Source organism: Oreochromis niloticus, linkage group LG2 (assembly GCF_001858045.2).
Source record: "Oreochromis niloticus isolate F11D_XX linkage group LG2, O_niloticus_UMD_NMBU, whole genome shotgun sequence".
In the NCBI taxonomy this organism is placed as follows: Eukaryota; Metazoa; Chordata; class Actinopteri; order Cichliformes; family Cichlidae; genus Oreochromis; species Oreochromis niloticus.
This window is the reverse complement of record NC_031966.2, coordinates 32,353,111-32,372,196: the sequence shown is the minus strand read 5'-3', so window position 1 is coordinate 32,372,196 and position 19,086 is coordinate 32,353,111. Positions and strand designations below refer to the sequence as shown.

At 40.8% G+C, this 19,086-nt stretch overlaps 2 protein-coding genes across 3 annotated transcripts; one reads left to right on the top strand and one right to left on the bottom strand.

Annotated features, from left to right (window-relative positions):
* Positions 1-1,117: 1,117 nt before the first annotated feature.
* Positions 1,118-2,783, top strand: si:ch211-39i2.2 (DNA damage-inducible transcript 4-like protein-like). Its single transcript, XM_003451772.5, has 2 exons — positions 1,118-1,383; positions 1,961-2,783. Exons 1-2 carry the CDS (start codon positions 1,218-1,220, stop codon positions 2,401-2,403), a joined length of 609 nt encoding a protein of 202 aa, XP_003451820.1. The 5' UTR covers positions 1,118-1,217; the 3' UTR covers positions 2,404-2,783.
* Positions 2,784-3,024: 241 nt separating this feature from the next.
* brd8b (bromodomain containing 8b) lies at positions 3,025-18,876 on the bottom strand. 2 transcript variants are annotated; one of them, XM_025898230.1, is made up of 19 exons: positions 18,763-18,876; positions 16,942-17,038; positions 16,258-16,327; positions 16,062-16,111; positions 15,824-15,946; positions 15,655-15,735; positions 15,274-15,338; positions 14,103-14,272; positions 13,638-13,829; positions 13,151-13,244; positions 12,605-12,747; positions 10,102-10,537; positions 9,977-10,014; positions 9,692-9,891; positions 9,286-9,378; positions 8,897-8,965; positions 8,495-8,780; positions 6,397-6,441; positions 3,025-4,378 (listed from the first exon to the last, which is right to left on the bottom strand). In XM_025898230.1, exons 1-19 carry the CDS (start codon positions 18,779-18,781, stop codon positions 4,319-4,321), a joined length of 2,331 nt encoding a protein of 776 aa, XP_025754015.1. In that variant the 5' UTR covers positions 18,782-18,876; the 3' UTR covers positions 3,025-4,318. The 2 variants fall into 2 exon arrangements, with proteins under 2 accessions (XP_025754015.1, XP_005456367.1); XM_005456310.4 differs by lacking the exon at positions 6,397-6,441.
* Between the last annotated feature and the right edge of the window lie 210 nt (positions 18,877-19,086).

Below are 19,086 nucleotides of genomic sequence, written 5' to 3'. Positions count from 1 at the left end.
TGGTATTCAACTTGACACCACAAACACCCACTGTACTGACCTATATTTTTGTCACAGGCTAGTATATTTCCATGGCAGCCTGTATGCCATGTTCATTTATTAGTATTTTTTTTTAGTACTGGTAGTTTTTTAAATCAGGTATTTAGAGCCTTCATTTACAGACACGTGCTACTACAAATATTCCACTACAAATAAAAGTCCTGGAGAATAACTGAAGAAAAATGAACTTTGTGTGTTATAGTATTCTACATTATATGAATTAAAATTTTATATACATTAAATGTTACTTCCCATATGGTTTTCTGGAAAAATAGGGAAATATGAATAATGTGGAAAATCCAAATATTCTCTGTTTTGATCTTGAGTTTTCAAAAATCGTGAATGAACTGACTGTAAAACTTATTCAGCTTATTTACTATAATGAATGGTTCCCTGCACACTATTTTTATTTATTTTTTTAATTATTTGCTACTTGAAAAAATATAAATTTACAAACCTTTCTCCAGGAAATCTAAAACTTTCGTACATTACAGGGTCATAAAAATAAATGTTAGAAAATGTCATAAAATGTTTTAAGAAAATACTCTTAAAGTGTGTGGGAGTAGAGTTAAATAAACACAAATGCATCAAAAATGGAATGTTTTTCATAAGGTAAACTGAAAGGGAAATGAAATTCAAAAACAATAAAAAAACAAAGGTTAAAATGGGTAGTAAAAACAAAATGTTGATTTAAGTCATTTTACTAATTTTGTACATTATTTGCTATATATTGGTGTTTTTAATGTCATAATGTGTCAAATGTGTCATTTATCTTTTTTTAATCTATTTAATCTGTTTTTAATATTATTTTGTAGGCTGTTAAGTGCAACTTTCATAAATATATAGAGTTAAAAACAATAGACGGTTTACAAGGCACAAAAATATTACAAGGTAGGACGATACATAAGTAAATATCTTCATTTTTTAATTAATAATAAAACTAAATATTACAAATAATACTGAGCTTTTACATCAACTTTCTGCAATCTCCTCGCGCGTTGCGTGATCCGGAAATTTCTGGCTCAATCCACCAAGCTCCGCCCACACGTGCGAGAGCGCGGGTATAAAACCTCCGCGCTCATAGCCGACAGCCGCTCAGCTCAACCAAGTCGATACATGGAGAAGACACAGACCAGACGCTCGGAGGAGATACCGGTGCTTCACAAACAGGACTCAGGATGGTCTATAGCTCGGCTCTGGTCTTTGGACACCTCTTGTCGGAGGAAGAAAACGTAGAGATGATGGGAAAGTGCTTTTGTCAGTTAAAGACAACTGGACAAAAGATGAGTTCATCCCGGCGGGGAAGCGTCGAGAGTTACGAAGAAAGCGAGAGCATTTCATCCTGTAAGTTGTTCATAAAGTTAGGTGTGTGTTGTTTTTTTTTTTTTTTTTTTTTTTTTAAATATATACTTTTATCCATTTAAAAACAAAACGAAGGTTCCTCCTTAAGTACTCCTGGTCTAAGGACTGCTCTCTCTCTGGCTGGCAGAGCCTTTAAACACAGCTAATGCTATTTAAACATCAATGGTCCAAAGTAAACCTTGGAACCGGTTGGAAGTAGAACTAAAACTTGGCGGAAGAACAATGGGGCATTGAACTGGCAGTGCTCGTTCACGGGACACTCGTCTGATGCAAGCCCTTCAGCTTTTGGATCAGCTGATCACTTGCTGAGCTTGTCACAGCGCTTCCTTGTTCGCTGCTGATGCAAAGCCTTTATTCTGGTGACTTACTATATTAAGTGCAGCTTTCGCAAGAAAACTATCACGTGATTAAAATCTGCCCAAAGTGAATTGATTCAAGAGTCTGACACTCAACGTTACTAGAGTAGAGAAAAGTAGGGACCCTCTGGCGTGGATATTATACTCTAATGAGATGGTGTGACTTGTTTCTCATTCTGACACTGCTTTGTCTCTTTATTCAGTTGCTGACCTGGACGCTGGTCTGGAGCACGAACAGCGGCTTTTCCAGCAGGTTGTGACTCAGCAGATGGAGCGTCGCCTCACTGAGGCCAAGGCTTCCATCCTCAACTGCCAGGTGCTGCTGCTGCCTCACCACATGACCACCAGGATTAGCCAGGATGTGGTGCGTGCCTCTGCTGATGAGCCCTGTGGGCTCCGGGGAGCCTCCATCAAGCTCTACATCGATGGCAAAGACGGCCTTAAGTACACTGGGAGCATCTTCCCCGATTCGAGCGTCACGCCGACTTTCGAGCTGTCTGTGGTCTTCAAGGCAGAAAGTGACGGCTGGCCGTCATTCAAGAACATCTTTGATGCCAACAAAGTTTTGAAGCTGAGACCAGAGTACCGGCTGGTCAAGAGGAAGCTCTACTCCTCTGCCAGCCCGGTTGTTCACGACTTCAACTAGGGGTGAAGATGAGACCCTAAACCATTATCTGTGTGTGGTTTTAACCGTCAGCTACATGTAGTCTGCCGTGCACTGGAACCTGATTGCCTTACTGTAGTTTTTAAAGTGAGTTATTTATTTTTCTGTATGAAACTCTGACAGGAGGCCTGCTGTGTGTTGTTGTTGGTTTTTTTTTTTTTTTTTTTTTTTATTATTATTATTTTATATTTAATTTTTCCCCCTTTCCTCTATTCTGTAGTCGGTGACAGTATTTTTGCACCAGTATTTGAATGTAAAGTGTGTACACTGGAATCGTGTCAGTACCAGGATTGGGCAGGTCTCTTTCCTGAAAGATGCTTTTTAATATACAGAATGCAAAATAAACTCTTTGCACAACTTCAGTGCTGTGTTTGCATGTTTCTTTTAAACACTGGGATCACACAGACCCTGTGATGCCATTATAATAGAACCATTTACAGGTAATAGAAACTGTTAGTAATCCTGTTCCCGATTACAATAAGCCTGAGGGGCACAAAATGCAGTTACCAGGAAACTCTGTTCCCATGAATTCCCCTTGTCAGGTTAATAACTCAAGAAATTCAAAGTGAAATGCTACTTAAATCCCAAACTGACCCTTACACATTTGGATCAAATCTTTATTAACAAATTTACACAAATGTATCAGCTACCCAAACACAACTACATGAACCTTTTCCAGTACAAAACTTCACTCCTTGACACGCATTACAAAAACATTTCCTGTGCTCTATACACAGCCTAAATAAGTGGCAATGATTCAGCAACAAACTGTTAAAGCCCATTAAATAACAGCTGTTTTTTCACAAACCACTGGTTTTTAAAGCTGCTTCCTGTCTTCAAGGGCAACTTTAGGCCTTAGTGTATTTCCTAGTATAAGGGCTTGAACATTTGAGGTCAACCTAATTAAATATCTGCAAGAGCCGGGTAATGTTTTGAAAGCCTCTTTTTGGTGCTGCCGATACCTCGGGTTAAGAGCTTGTTGCCAAACATCAGTAGCAGCCCTGCTCAGTGTTGAGAGTCAGAGTTTCCTGCTTCTGTGATATAAGTTTAACCTGTGGCTGAATTTTATATATATATATATATATAATTACCCTTATTATCAATTGTACTCAGAAGTACGATCAGTAGAAAGGTGAAAAATCTGCAGTTTAATGGGCTGAAACATGCACTGGTATACACTGGCCAACAGATTGAATCAAATCAATTAAATTACTATTAATAGAAGACACAAACCACAATTTTGAAACCAAAAAAAATCAGAAATCTATTTTATGAAATATTTTAAGTAACTCACTCTTATTTTACCATTATGCTTTAGCAGTGGTCAAACTAATAGATTTCTTAGCTCGGGGTGGTGTCAGCCCAACATGCGGCACTAGAAGACTCGCTTTGAATTTGTGGAACTATACATCATGGTTGCTCATGTGGCCATCTTCGTTGTTGACGTCTGTTCAGCCCAAAGGGACTGAGCATAATCGGGTGCAGGACGTACGCACGACTCAAAGTGATCAAACCTGCCAAGTAGAACTGGCCCGTTCCCATCTGATCCCAAACAAACTGTTGCTGGTGAAAGTATTGTTCTCTATCCACAAAGTCCTTGTTGTGTTGCAGCAGGGGCAAATTATGACCCCGCTACCCGTGCTGGTGAAATGATTCTTGGGAAAATTGGTGCAACATCCCATGGCGCCCCATGAATGGGAGAGGAGGAAACGCTGTGCAGCTCTCTCAGACACACAGACACACACACACTTATGTACCTTAGCATAGGTGTGTGTGTGTGTGTGCACACAAAAACCAGGCACATGGAGACGGCACAGTCCTCTTCAGAAAACGACCAAAGTGACCAGAAAGCAATCAGCTGCAACATTCGAAGAGCAGCTCTCAGCCCCCTCTTGCACTACTTCTTCATCTTGAGGTCAGCCTCCATGGCACTCCGCCGCCCCCTAGTGCCTCCATCCTGCAGCAGAGACACAAAGAAACGTGGCAGAAGAGAAAGAGAGCGCTTAACGTAAGGGTGTACAGGTCAAAGGTCAGGGAGGCCCTGTGGCAGGCCTCCTTGTGTCATTGAGCTCCGCACAAAAACACAGCACAGTCCACCCTGGAAGGCATCGTTCCCCAAATGATGAACAGAAAAAATAATCATGAGCAAAATAAAAAGAAAACAAGGAGAAAAGAAACTGGAACATGCAGAGATGCTAACGCACATTAACGGAAAAACACAGGAAACTGGCATTAACCGAAGGTCGACGGAAGCTTGGGTGATGAAAGTTACCTGTGTGTGTGAACGTGTGAATGCGGGATGGGAAAAATTGTGTGCAAACAGAAATGTAAACGTTTATGAGGGTGATACAGACAGTATTTTCAAAGATATATGAGAATGTCTGTTTGTGTGTGTGTGGTGAGAGAAACTGCAAGGAAGAGGAAGAAGAAGTCTTTCATTTCTATATCATCTGTATGGCACATCTATAGAGCACAGGATGGGCGTAGGCTCACAACCCATCTCTTCTGCATTTAATCACTTCTACACTGCTGAGTAGTTGACACCACTTTAATAACTCAGCGGTTTAGAGCAACAATGTCTTTGATTCTGCCATCGTAAGTTTTGGAAAACCTGACTGATTAGATTGGATCGCCACTATGAGGAGTGGAGGTTGTTTCAACATGCTGTATATAAAAGATGGTCATTTTTACATTAACCACTTGTTTACAAACAACCACTGTGAAGCAATCTGATATTCTTATATCAGCATTTTGTGACACATAAAACCCAAACAATTTCCTCACATTTGCTATGTGTCGTATGTTTTTAATTGTCTAAATCAGCTGGTTGTTGTTTTGTGGTGCTTTGAGCATGCCCTCTGGTGGACAAACTATGTAACATTCACACTCAAGGCTGTAGGGCGTTTCTCCCATCTAGTTTTAAATCTTAATTTATCAGCCAATAAAAATACACAAAAAAAGAATAACCATCCTGCGGGCAGTGCACCAAGTTACAAGCTAAAACTAAAGCTGCTTCCATAAAACTGCATCACAGAAATACCTACTTATAAATACTATGTTAAAAACTGAAGCTAATTTTATGGATAATTTAATTAAAAGACTCTAAAGGGCACCAACACTATAAATGCAGATGACTTGAATTATCCATGCTGAGGCCTAACAGAGACCAAGCTGCTACAGTCGTCTCTGCTGGCGACTAGCTGTCTATCAAAGGGTCCACACCCACTTTTATTTAAAAACAAAAAGACAAAAACAGTCTTTCGGACAGGGGAAATATTATATCACAGACACCAAAAATATTTTTTCTATTGGGCTGAAAAGTGATATCTGATTATCTGATGTAGAGTTGGTTATTTTAACATGGGAGTCTATGAGGATTGACTCACTTTTAAAGCCAGTCTCAAGTGGCTCTTAAAAGAACTGAAGGTTTTGTTTCTTTCCCCATTCATTTTTGAGAGCCAGAGGATGTTGCTTGGTTATTTAACATCTGATTTTATATTTGTTTTTTATTTTATTGAGTATTTCCCACCAGTCTGAAGTGCGAGTGACTAACTTCAACTAAATTGGCCCGTTTAGGTTTGTAATATAGTTTGGAAGCTGAATTTTGCTCCTATCAATCTATAGTTTTTAGATTTTAGGCTTAGAAATGGGCTTTTCTCATGCAATTAGCAAAAGTGTTCCACTGATCTTGTTTAGATGCACATATCTAAAGGGGAAGTGTTTCATTGTTACTGCAGAGTGGCACTTTTGTTTCTGACCGGTGGTATTAGTCCACCTTTAATGGCTTTTATGGCATCTTGAATCCTTAATGTCCTCTAAAGCTGCTTCAGTAGAAATAAAGAGAAAGATCAGAGGTACAGACAGGTGTGTGCAGTGTGTAACACTGTGGATGTGTGTAAATGTTAGCTTTGAGACAAGCGTGTACGGAGCGTGGCCTGGCTCTGGTGAAACTTGAGCGAGAACCTGAATACTTACAAAAAGAGAGAGAAGGAAAGCAGGAGAGGCCATTGGGACACTGTCCTGTAGGAGGACAAACATCGGAGTGAGAAAGAGAGAGAAAGCACACACAGGCGTGAGAAAGCAAGTTTCATACAAGTCTGCGTCAAACACAGAGACACGCTCAGGAGATGGGGGTCCTGTTGACTTCAGAGCTGCACACAAACGCACATTTCTAAACAACATCAAGACACACACACAGTCTCTGAATGCAGACTGGAAATATTAAGACTCATGGAGATGAAAAGCGTACACAAGCAGGCACAAACAGAAGCAACACACAGAGGTGTGAGGACCTCTCACAAGCACCGTATCACTGTTTGCACAACTTGTTAAAGTTCTAAAATGGAGAAGTTGGACTTTGCTGTGTAGCAGTCAAACAAAACACTAAAAGTTTACTACGTCTGTAGAAATATTTGTTAAATATATTCTGCAAAATGTATCTTTATGTGTGGACTTTGCAAGAAAACATGACATCTTCCCAAAATGTCTTGTCTGAATGTTTCAAATTTCCATCATATCCTATTAGACACACACTCACGCGTTGAAACAGGAGAAAGCAGGGTGCAGATAAAAGATGGATGTAGCCACTGTGACAACTGTGAATGCCACGCCCAGTTGTAAAGCCTCAAGTGGAGCTTTTACGGTATCATTTTATTATTTTGAAATCAAACATGACGAGCGAGGATTGGATCTGACTGAGACATTCAGGGACGCTGCGTGCTACGCTGCAGCTTTATCCTGTGTTTCACTCTTTCATAAAATGAACCTCATGTTTTATTAAGACAGTCATCAGTTTACTGAGGTAATAGATCAAAGCAGCTGAAGTGTCATTTTTCCACAGACAACCTTTTGTCACCCCCTGCTGGCGATAAGAAGAAATTAATGTTTAAGGCACTTCCACAATGACTCCATGTTTGAGGACAAGAGTGGAAGAAAATGGTTAGCTAGAATTAAGTTACATCCATTTTTTATATGCAATGTAAAATAATACATACACGCACACACAAACACACAAAAACACTGTAGGAAATGCAGAGAGAGAAACAGGAAACAGAGCAGAGGGTCAGAGATAGACTAGAGAGACAGCAGAGGTGCAGCCAGCATGCAGGATCTGAATCAGCTGGGAAGTCAAGATTAAGAAAGTGCACTTAGAGCAATTAGAGCAGACAGTGCTGTGTAACAAAGTGAGCATGCCTAACTTGTATGATGCGCATCAGTGCCGACCCTTTAATACATCGGCACTCTTAACTCCTTGTGTCCTAATTGCACCACTGGTTTCTGGTACTTCACACCACACTGACACAGTACAGCAGCATCGCTCTTAGATCGTAATGTGGAGACAGGGTGAGGTGTATCGAGGTCAATTCTTCAATGTCGAATTAATTTCTTTTAGAGAACTAGTCCATTTGTCATATTCTATGTGACATAAATAAGAACTACACTGACTGCATGGTCACTTAAATGTGTGTTGAACCCACAGCTACCTCAGGTTTCATTTGCTGACAGTAAATAAAACAGCATGTCTGTCTGTGACATTTCACAGAACATAACTAACACGTCCAGAACATTTAATGATTCGACTATTTATGTGTTTCTTCCACATAAGCGTGTATTTTCATCCAGTTTTGAAATGACTGCCAACTGCAGCATGATGGCACATTGAAATTATGGTTCTGATATACCAAACACATTTATCTACACCAATATAAAACTTTATGACTCCATAAACTGGAAGTGTTATCTGTGGTTTACAAGAAACAGCCCAGTTCTGGGACTGTGCACTTCCTGTAAATAATTAAAATGCATTAAACTTAGATTAGATTTCTCCACCTTCTCTTGGAGGCGGGCAGAGCGACTGTTTGCAGTAGCTTTGCAGGGATCATAAAACTCTAAATACCTGGAAGAACATTTATTGCACCAACCTAACAGGAGTCACAGCACTCAATGTTGGAGAGAGGCAAGAGTTTACAGTGTAGTTACAAAACATCAGCACTGGCATGTGGGGAAACTTTCTTTTGCTTTTAATAAAGAACTCTGCTTCATCACAATCAGACTTGTCTGCTGCTCAACCCACCTTCTCGGCTGGCTCTCCTGGTTTACGATTTCCCTCCCTGCCTCGGAGGCTCTTGGCAGAGATGGCGCTCTCTGAGGTCTGCATGATGAGCTGGGTGGCCAGGAACTGCTGGACGTGCTCCAGGACGTCGCGCTGCATCTCCAGCGCCATGTGGTACACGTCATGGTCCGACGAGTTGTACATGACGGCATTCTGAAACATCAGCATGATGTCGCGCTGGAACTCAGCGGTGGTACGGATAACACCGGACTCGATGTTCTTCTTTATGGCCGACAGGTCCATGGGTCTGCAGCAAGAAAGCAGCAGCAGTTAGTTTGTTTTGGTACTGTAGTTGAACAGCTAGGCTGCAATGATTTTTAGCTGAGCTTGTTTCAAAAATAAAGGGTGTGTGTGCGGTCTGACCTGTGTACAATGCTGTGGTAACCTGGGGCGATGTCATCTGACACAGGCTGTAGGAAGACGCTGGCGTACCTGAGAAACACAACATTAGCAAAAGTAAAACACCTGTCTCCTCTCAACAGCGTGACCCGGGTTAATCTGTAGGATTTAAACGAGTCTCCAACTTCTTTAACTGACTGGAAAAAGTCAAATGGTTTCATGCAAATGCACTGCAGAATGTACAACAATGCAGTTACTCATTCAATCACACCAGCTCAAGACAAACAGCTGGAAACTGATGAAACTCACAATAATAAGACAAAAAAAAAAAAATCCAATGAAATTGATTTGAACTTACTGACCCAAAAAAACAATTGAACAATTTATTGTTGAGCTCTGGTACAAAGCTCTACCTGTGATTGGCTGCAGCTCTCCACACCAGCATAATGGCTTTCTTCCAGATCTTCTGCGCCTGGACCGCCTCCTGGTCTTCGCCACATGTAGAGCTGACGCAGAGAAAGAAGAGAGAGGAAGTCGGGGCAGAGTGGGAGTGAAGAGAGGATTGTCCAGAGCAAGCAGAGGGGATTAGAGACAAAAGCATATACAGTTAGACTGCTTAGCTCAATGAAAATGACAAATGCCGTCTAAGTTTGATCCATTTTCAAAGAAAGATTTCCCCTAATATTTTTGTTTACAAAAATAGCAGGGGTTATTTCAGGAGAAACAGAATCCTGGTTTTACTATTACTGGTAAAAATAGGGACAGGGTGAATATTTTTGCCTATGCCCCTTCTGGAAGAATAAGCACCTGGACACTTACAGCTGGGAAGAAGAGGCCGGGCTGCTGGCCAGTGAATCAGCAGTGTAGCGCTGGGAGGGCGGGCCGTATCCATCCTCACTCTCACTTGCTGCCCGATCCACCTCAGATAAATATGGACCCTCCCCCTCTCCACACTCATCCTTCAGCTCCATAGCTTCTTCGGGGTCGCCCTCGCTCCCTGCCTCCTCCTCCTTCACCTCCTGGATTCAAGCACATGGAGTAAAATAACGGTTATTCTTGTTAACATATGCCGTCCACACATGTACGCAGCCTTAAATGTGTTACCTTGGACTCTTTCCCGGACACAGAGCTGTCCTCAGAGTCTATGGGACAGAAACGAGGAGAGAATTAGAAACAGATCTGTGTGAGCATTTCCACTGTGGGTATAGATCGGTGTGCAATCCACCCACCTAAGCATGGTGGGTTGGGTTCAGGCTGACTCCACTCCTCTCCTTCACTCTTCACTGTAGCTTCAGTGACTTCTTTGACCACGGGCCCCTCCTCTGCGACTTCACTTGCTGCTACACCATCATCAGAGGTGACAGAAGAAGTGACATCACTTCCTGTCACCTCAGGTCCTTCATAGTTTCCCTTAAGCGGTTCTTCCCTTTTAGTATCTGGCTGGTTTTGTGTCTCCTGGCTGGCAGGTGTCGGGGCTAATGTTGCAGCCATATCCTGAGGTGTCTGTGGGGGCGCTGACTCCTGGATGGTGGGTGTGGGCTCTGAAGCTTTTAGCTCCTGCGTCTCCCAGGGGCCAGGGAGGGTGTGACCTTCTGACACGGCCTCTTCGCACAGAGAGAGAGCTGCTTCCACCGCAGCTGCATCCAAAGCCACAGGGTCATCGTCCTGGGATGATGATTAAAAAGATAAATCATTATGTTGTTTCAGTGTTTCCCCACACATGAACTTTACATGGGGGAGCCAGGTTAGTGAAACAGCAGGTATTACACCTGCTGACTCTCAGAGCAACAATGAAGTGTCTCCAATTAAAAAACAACAAAAAACAAAAAACAAGAGGAGTTCTTAACCTTAAGCTAACCCCCAACCTACCAAAACCACCAGGGATAACTCTTCCTCCTGACCTGTCAGACACAGGTGACCTTACTGGGATCACTAGGCTTCCAGTAAGGCTCTCATACTGGAAGGAGTTCATTGACCACACTAAGGTTGTGATCCTTACATCATGGGCCACATCCAGCTTACTTTGATCTTGAGACAGCTGTGAAACTCACCTTCTGAGATGTCTTAATATTTGAAAAGGAAATGCAATTTCAACAGCATGTCTTAGTGTGATAAAGAAACGCTGATGTAGCAAATGAGAGAAATGTATTAACATGAATCTTTGGGTTTAAATTGAAAAAAAATAAATAAATGTGTAAAATTCCAGGAAGTTCTGGCAAAGTTTTTGTTAATTCACAGAAAATATTTTTTAACTGTGGAACCACTAAAAACCACAGAAACCTCTACAGTGAAAACACAGGAACTTTTCTCTTATTTAATTGCTTAGCTGTTACTTAAGGGCGTAAATTAAATAAGGCCTCTTTAATTTACGCCCTCCTTCACATTTTCCAAAGCTGTCCAGTGGGCCGGACTGGAGTCTTTACCTGGCTGATTTTAGCCCGCAGACTTTATGTTTGGCACCGGCTCTAGGGGTTGGGTGGGCCAAGTGAATTTTGAGATTTATTTTACATTTCTCCATGCATCCAAAGGAATAAAGAAACCAATTTACTACTGGAAAAATCCCCTTTTTCTTATTTTGAAAATTCAGTTGCTGTTAACAAGCTGGTGTCAGTCCTTCCTGTCTAGTACTCTCCTATAGGCAGTCTGTTCAGGTTTCTGCTGTGGTAATCCTCAGTGTAATTATGCCATCTACAGGCAGGCCTTGTTCTGCTCTAGATTCTTTAGGACCACTCTTAGATAAATGTTTAGTTAGGGCTGCACGATTAATCGTTAGAAAATCGCGATCTCATTTCCAAATGACAACGATTTTAAAAAAACAACAACAACAAAAAACAAAGCCGACAGCGATTGTACCGCATTTTGATCCGGGACGTAATCTGCATGAAAACAAGCGCTCCCTCTTCCTGCTCAACAAATGACAAGGGCGGAGCCTTATACCACGTGATACAGAAGCTGTGCCGCGATGCTCAAATTGGCAGGAAAAAACAACGGAGAACACGTCAGGGATGACGAGAAAGTGACAGGAGAAAATTTGTCCCGGTCAACCAGCCAAACATCAATAACGGGAACCTTATACAGCGCTTCCCTATACACATCGAACTCCCGCAGGCACAAAGAAATTATGGAGGCTATCACTTATCACCTGGCTAAAGATATGGCTCCCATCAACACTGTGCAAAACGAGGGATTTAGGAAAATGATCAACACCCTAGATAAACGCTACACAGCGCCGTCCCACAACTATTTTTCTATTGTTGCACTACCTGCTCTATACACGCAGTGTCCAGCAACGGTGGAGACGGAATTTCAAGCAGTACAACATTTTGCGGAAACCACAAAATGTGAGGCATTTGTTGTTTTTATGTTTATTTATTGTTTTTATGTTCAGTTTCAACTGTTACGAAGTTGATGTGCAGTTAATAAGTGCAATAAATATTTACAATGGAAAAGAAAATCGTGAGAGAATCGTGATCTCAATTCTAAGCAAAAAAATCGTGATTCTCATTTTATGCAAAATCGTGCAGCCCTATGTTTAGTCCAAGTCTGACAATGGGAACAAAATATGGCAAATTTCATTCTTTGTTTTCCAATTAACACTAAATATTTTCTAAATCATATTTTCTTTGTATTACTTTGTTTTCAGTGTCATTACCTTAATCAACGACTAAAATACTTGATATTAAACCTACAAAATAAACTTTGCTCCTAATGCAGCCCCTACACAGTATGTACCTTCTCCTCTATGATGGCAATGATGTCTCCCACTGTCTCCAGGTCCAGTTCATCACCAATGTAAGACACAGCCACGAGGTCTTCTTCTACTAATCCCGTGTCCTCACCGAGCTCTGCCTTCACTGCGGCCTCTGCTTCCCCCTCTGAAATATAAACAGCCAGAAAAAATTCATAATGCATCTTGTTGAACAGTGACACAACTCTGTAACTTCATTTTCTGTTGGAATGAAGTCGTCTGGGGGACGTGTGACTTTATTTAGAAATCGACTGTAGAAAAACAAAAGGAAAAAAAGGAGGAGAGACATGCAACAACGTTCCCCCAGATACAAAGACATTTAGTGTTACTTTGAACATGCTCTGTCTGTCTTAATTACAAGTAATCAGGAGTCACGATGCCCAGTTAGGTTTTGTTTACAACTTTTGCTTTTTCAAAATCAGGACATTTTTAGGAGCCCCATGAATGCCATTATTTCCCAGGACAGCAACCAGGCAAGCTGTAAAGAAAGCAGGTCCTGTGTAATGTGACACTTAGTTAGGTGTGTTTACCTGTGATGATGTCATGACCAGGTGGTAAGGCAGTGGCTGCCGTAGCAGTCTGTACGCCATTAGTTAGGCTTCCAGTTGAGTCGCCCTCTGCAACCTGACATCAGAAAAAACACAACAACAACAAAAACACCAAAGTGAGGTTTAATAAAAAATATCAGAGCATAAAAGAAGATTTAAAAGAATACTGATGTTAGAATATCACAGTAAGGCTTTATAGCCCTAAAACACTGAGTGGATTAACTCCTAGTTCCATTCTTTGAATGTTAGTATTAGAATAGGTATCAAAACTCAGTGGCTTAGCCAGGAATGTAAAAATACTCCAAATCTATTTGCACTTTACAGATGCATTTAAATTATTTGGTTTCACACATTGCTGGTTTTAAGGTCTTTTACAGAACTGAATCTAAAGCCTATGAGCGAGACTCGTAGCTTTCATTGTAATCACATCGTTTCTGGATGTTATGAGCCATGCTAAGTTGCCTCTCACCAGGCGAGGGCTGGCTGAGATGAGGTTGCCTTTTTTCAGCAGTTCTGACAGTAGAGGTGAGGGTGGCGGTGTGGCCTTCTGGGATAGGAGCCTTTTCTGTGGAGAGTCATCTACTAGAGCAGCGAGTCCACCGTCTTTGGGCCCAGGTCCTGGAGGGTCTGCTGCTGGCAGAAACACTCCTACCCCCTGAGCCTGACAGACAGCAGAGAAGTCATTGAGAGGGAGCAAGATGATCTTATTCCTCTGACTTGAAATGACGTAAAAACTATAAACATATACTCATGTTTAATGTTACTGTAGACGTCTCTATATTCACTGCAGTGAAGCATGGTTAATGTTGCTGTGAGCTTGGCTGAAATTCATCTCTTAACAGAAAACTGGGACTCTTATAAACTAATTTTCCTTCACCATATTCTTCTATCCTGTGAGCTAAACAAGTATATATGGCAAACTAAGTGTTCTTACAACTGAGTGGGTGGTGGTTGTATCTTCTGAGACACCAGCTCCTGTATCCATAGGTGGAGTGGGCGCTGAAGAGTCAGTCTGAGAATCCTGCGTTGGCGGGCTGGCACCCAGGGGAGACCGTACAGTCACACTGGGCAGACGCTTGGGTGTGTTTTTCACTGCCTGGCGAGCTGCAATACAGACAGAAGACCAGAGAAGAGGTGAGCATGAATATTTCCGAACTTTCCTTAAAAGAAAATCTGAAAAAAAAAAAGCAGCAGAGAAATCCTGAGCTTCATGTGAGAGGATCGTCATTCCAACCCAAGCACTTGAGTGAAAGACGCTCTTGTCTTAAGAAAAGCTGAGAAACATTCCAAGAAGGACGAGAAGTTGCACTCGACACTGCAAAATGCATAAATGCATATAATTCTTGCTGTATTACATCCTCTCAGCTGATTCTGATCTCACATCTATGTTACCCCTAAGGTTTTTATTAAGCTTCCCGGCCCTTCCTAAAAATATCAAACTATAAAACACCGCAAGGAATTTTTCTACTTCATCTTCCATGATACTTGGTTTGCAAATGGTCTATCCAGTATTTTTAAAACGTTTCTATCCAACAACCTCAAATAGCCATAAAATGTAGAGTGCAATAGTCCATGAGAAATAAAATGGCTGGCTACAGAGGACCTCTCATCATTTTTAATAGTGCTATTGTTTTCAGACATCCTAATTCCTGATTCCCTTCTAGTATTATCCACATAGCCAAAACCACAAGGGCTTTTCAACAGGTCGGCTACATGTGTGGGCCAACACGAGGTTCGACCTGTGATTTGAATCTTCCTGGTTGTATGTGGATGTGAGAGATGGTCGTCTTTAATCTTAGCATTAGAGTTCGTGCCAATAAGGGAAATCTTTATGCTAAAAAAAACGTGTAGGCACAAGATGAAGTTCTACCTTTATAAATCTGTCCCTTAAATTACATAGATCACAGGTTTCAGCTTCATATGGGAACTTTGTTTTTATATCAAATGACTCACTCGACTTTTAATAGTATGTCATATATACTTAACTTCGAGCTCTGACAATGACAATGGCAACACCCACCACAGAGCAACAAGTTTGCAACTAATTCTTTGCCTTTTCCTAAGAAATATATGCACTTCGTAGAGTGAAAGTGAACCTAAGCTACCTTGGTACGCCATTTCTGTGGCTTTCCTCTTCTGCTCTGCTTCCTCCTCGTCCTGCTTCTTCTTTCTAGGGAAGATTTAAAAAAAAAAACATTGGGGAAATTCATGTATTACAGCAGCACAAGGGACAGAAGAAAAACGTGAATAAGAGATATTAGAAAACACACATATATATATATATATATATATATATATATATATATATATATATATATATATGTATATATAAATAAAAGAACAGTGTAGAAAACATGTATAGTTGTTGGTTACTGGCAAACAGAGTAAAGTTCTGCTGGCAGCATTCTGCAAGATCATTGTGTGAAACAACTATCATGGTAATCCACCCATTAGGTGAAGTACTATCCCAGAGATAACATGCTTACAGTGTGATCTCTCCCCAAAGCTCTTTCAGCTGTGAGTCCATGTGACCCATCTGTATCAGATCCACCTCCTTCTTCAACTTCCTGTTGTGATTAAAACAAACAAAACAAAAAGGGGTTAAAGTTCAGATCTCAAAGCCATCAAATGTTTTCCCTTTAGGAGTTTACGTACCTGTACTGCTCTTGTGTGTCTCGTATAAGTTTTTTTAACTCTTCTATTCTCTCAGCGGTCAGCCTACGAACGATGACATCTTCAATGGTCTCGACCACCTCACCCTTCTCACCGCGCTTACGCCTGGAACAGGAAAACACAAATTTTGAGTCAACTCTCAAATTATTTTTGAAATGCATAATAATATTGTTTATTTTTTATATCTGCACACAGATGTGTGTGTGCAGATAATACTGACTTAGGGGCTTCAGTAGCTTCCAGCAGTTCTGAATATTGTGAGGCACAGTGCTGAGAAACAGAGAGCAAATTATTCTTATAGGTGAACAGAGGAGATCAATCCAACTGCAGTTACACTCAAAAGACAATGTTCCTGAAGACTTATGGAAATGAAGTGTGAGATAAATTCACAAAAGGAATATTTGTTATGCTCTCACCTTTTGTGAGAACCAGTCTGGTGGACGGCCAGGCTCTGCGAAAGGCTTGATGGCTCTACTTACACTTACCCTGGAACACAGAGAGTCTCCTCAGACTAAACTCAAGCATTAAGCAGATAATCTAACAATAACACACATTTTCAAGCATTTTAAAAATAAAATAAAACAATATTATTTTGTCCTGCGAACTGCCTTGCACTCACCTACTGCCAGTGTTTGAAACAGATTATGAGCACAGAACAAACACCATCAACGGGATCATGGTTAAGACACACAACCTGATATATTCTAGTAGGATGGTTCATTTAGACAAAAATTAGTAATTTTAGGGAAAGCACAAACTGTTTGCAAACACTGATATCTTAAAAGAAATGGTACAAAACCCTCTGAAGATAATTTTCATATAATATGGCTCGTTTTTAGGAGAACTGCAGAAAAATAGTGGTATATAATGATGTTAATACAATTACATTTATATTTACCTAACAAGACCCTTAAATCATTTTACATATCTTCTCCTTACAGCATTTCTCCAACACATTTAAAATATGAATATGAGGTTCCATGGGCAAACTAAATCCCTCTCTCTCACACACACACACGCACACACACACACACACACACACACACACACACACACACACACACACACACACAAAAGTAGCTGAGCATATTTCTTTTTACCAGTTTTGGTCTCCACTCCTCATAACAGAGGAGGCCAGGCACAATTTCTCCCTGACTGACCAGGGCTCCGTCGGCCCCACATTCAGTATCTTGTGTTCTGTTGGGGAAAAAAAAGAAGAAGAATTTATTACATGACTGACTGTTTTTCCTGCTACTTTGTTGCTACTGGCTAACCGAGCTACAGGGTGCCACAAGCCAGTACACTCCTAGTGTACTGGCTTGTCCCAAACCCAGATGAATAACGGAGAGGGGTGCATCAGGGAGAAGATCTGACTTAAAATCATCACCAACCCAATCATGTGGCTCATTAGTAAGATTTGCATATTGGACTGGTCAGGGGCCCACAAACTGCAAGCAGAGCCACTGATGAGTGAAGACAGATTAGAAGAAGGCCAAGGTTAGTGTGTCTAGAGTCAGTAACAGAAAAAATTTGAACGTGGAGCACAGAGCAGGGACTGGGAGAGGGAGATAGCTGACTGATTGGATATGTCCAGAGGAAAGATAATAGATATACTGAACAAAGGACACTGAAGATGGAGCAACAAGAGAGAAAGAAAAGGGAAAGAACAGAGGGACAATTCATGGATGCAGTGGAGGAGGACTATGCAGAGGGTGGTGCGAAGAAGAGGATGTTAGGGTTTGGGTGAGATAGATGCAGAAGATCCACTGTGGTGACCCCTAAAAGGCACAGCTGAAAGAAGCTAACTGAAAACCTGTATTTTAGGGCAAAAGCAATGGCACAAAAAGAGCCACATAAAATATCAGACATTCCGAAACAACTCGGTTAACTTCATTCTGCCACATAAGCTTCCATCCAAATTGCAAAAGCATCTGAGGGTAACCTCAGTAACTGAACATAAAATATATCAGTGGCGATAACCACGAGCTTCACTGATGCTGGTTCGTAATATTCAAGTAAAAAAATATTCATGTTGTAAATGGGGCTTGTGTATACGTGTAGTAGTAGTTCTGCCACATTAGATTTTAACGTTATGGCTTTGTTATTACTAGCAATATTATCTGACTGCGTGTTGGCAATTTTAACTGAGTAAAATCCCAATTACCATTATTTTACCTGAGTGCTATTTTACGGTACTTTCTATCCCTGCTTACTTGGTCAAATACAAAAAAAAAAAAACATGTTTTAAACAAACTAGTATTTTTTTCTAAGAAGAACACTATCATCAGTCACTGATGACGAATCAGTCTCCCTTTTGTTACAAATTCTCTGGCAGCGGACTGTCTCAGGTTTTTTAGTGGTTTGTTTTGTTTTTTTCCCGAAGTACCACATATATAACGGTCCTGTTCCCGTACAGTCAATAAAAACCGTTCAGATCGTAATATGTTAAAAACGTTATTTTACGTTTAAAAATATAAAAAACTAAGGGCAACGGCGTCAAATGAATGATTTAAAAGTCTTTCGTTATTTATCCAAGGTAGCTAGCTAATGCTACACTATTGATATTAGCTTGGGTATGCTAATATTATTATTATCACAGCAAAGCATTCCTCACGTTTACTGGGGCGTGAATATAAGTTAAAACACACAACCCTATCATGAGACGTATCACATACATTTCTAGAAAAAAAACATACGCATTGCTAATATTTAATTTATAGCCTTAGCTTAGCATAGTCGATTAAGGGGGACACATTCGTGAGACACACACACACAGGTAAACACGATGCAACGTTTTAGCAAGGTAAGGGGCTACAGGTTCTGGCTAAAATAATCTAGCTGCAAGGTTTGGAGTTTGTTTGCTATTACTACTGTCTATAAATGACGAGGAAAAACAGAAAGACTTTAAATAAATTACTCACTGCCGATACCGCTCGCCATTGCTTTTGTGACGAGGCCCTGATCACAACTTCCGCCGGACAGGTTTCAACGGAACACACAGTAAAGTCAACCCGAGCGAGCGGAACAAATGGAAATTTGATTAAATAAATAAATAAATAAACGAAGCTTTAAAAAACAGAGAGGGATACTAGGAGCTGTTTCATTACACTTAAGCAGAGCTGGGAAGTAACGAAATGCAAATACTTCGTAACGAAGTGAGTAACGAAGTACAAATACTGTACTGTACTTACGTACAATTATCAGGTATCAGTACTTTACTTGAGTCGTTTTTTTCTGACAACTTT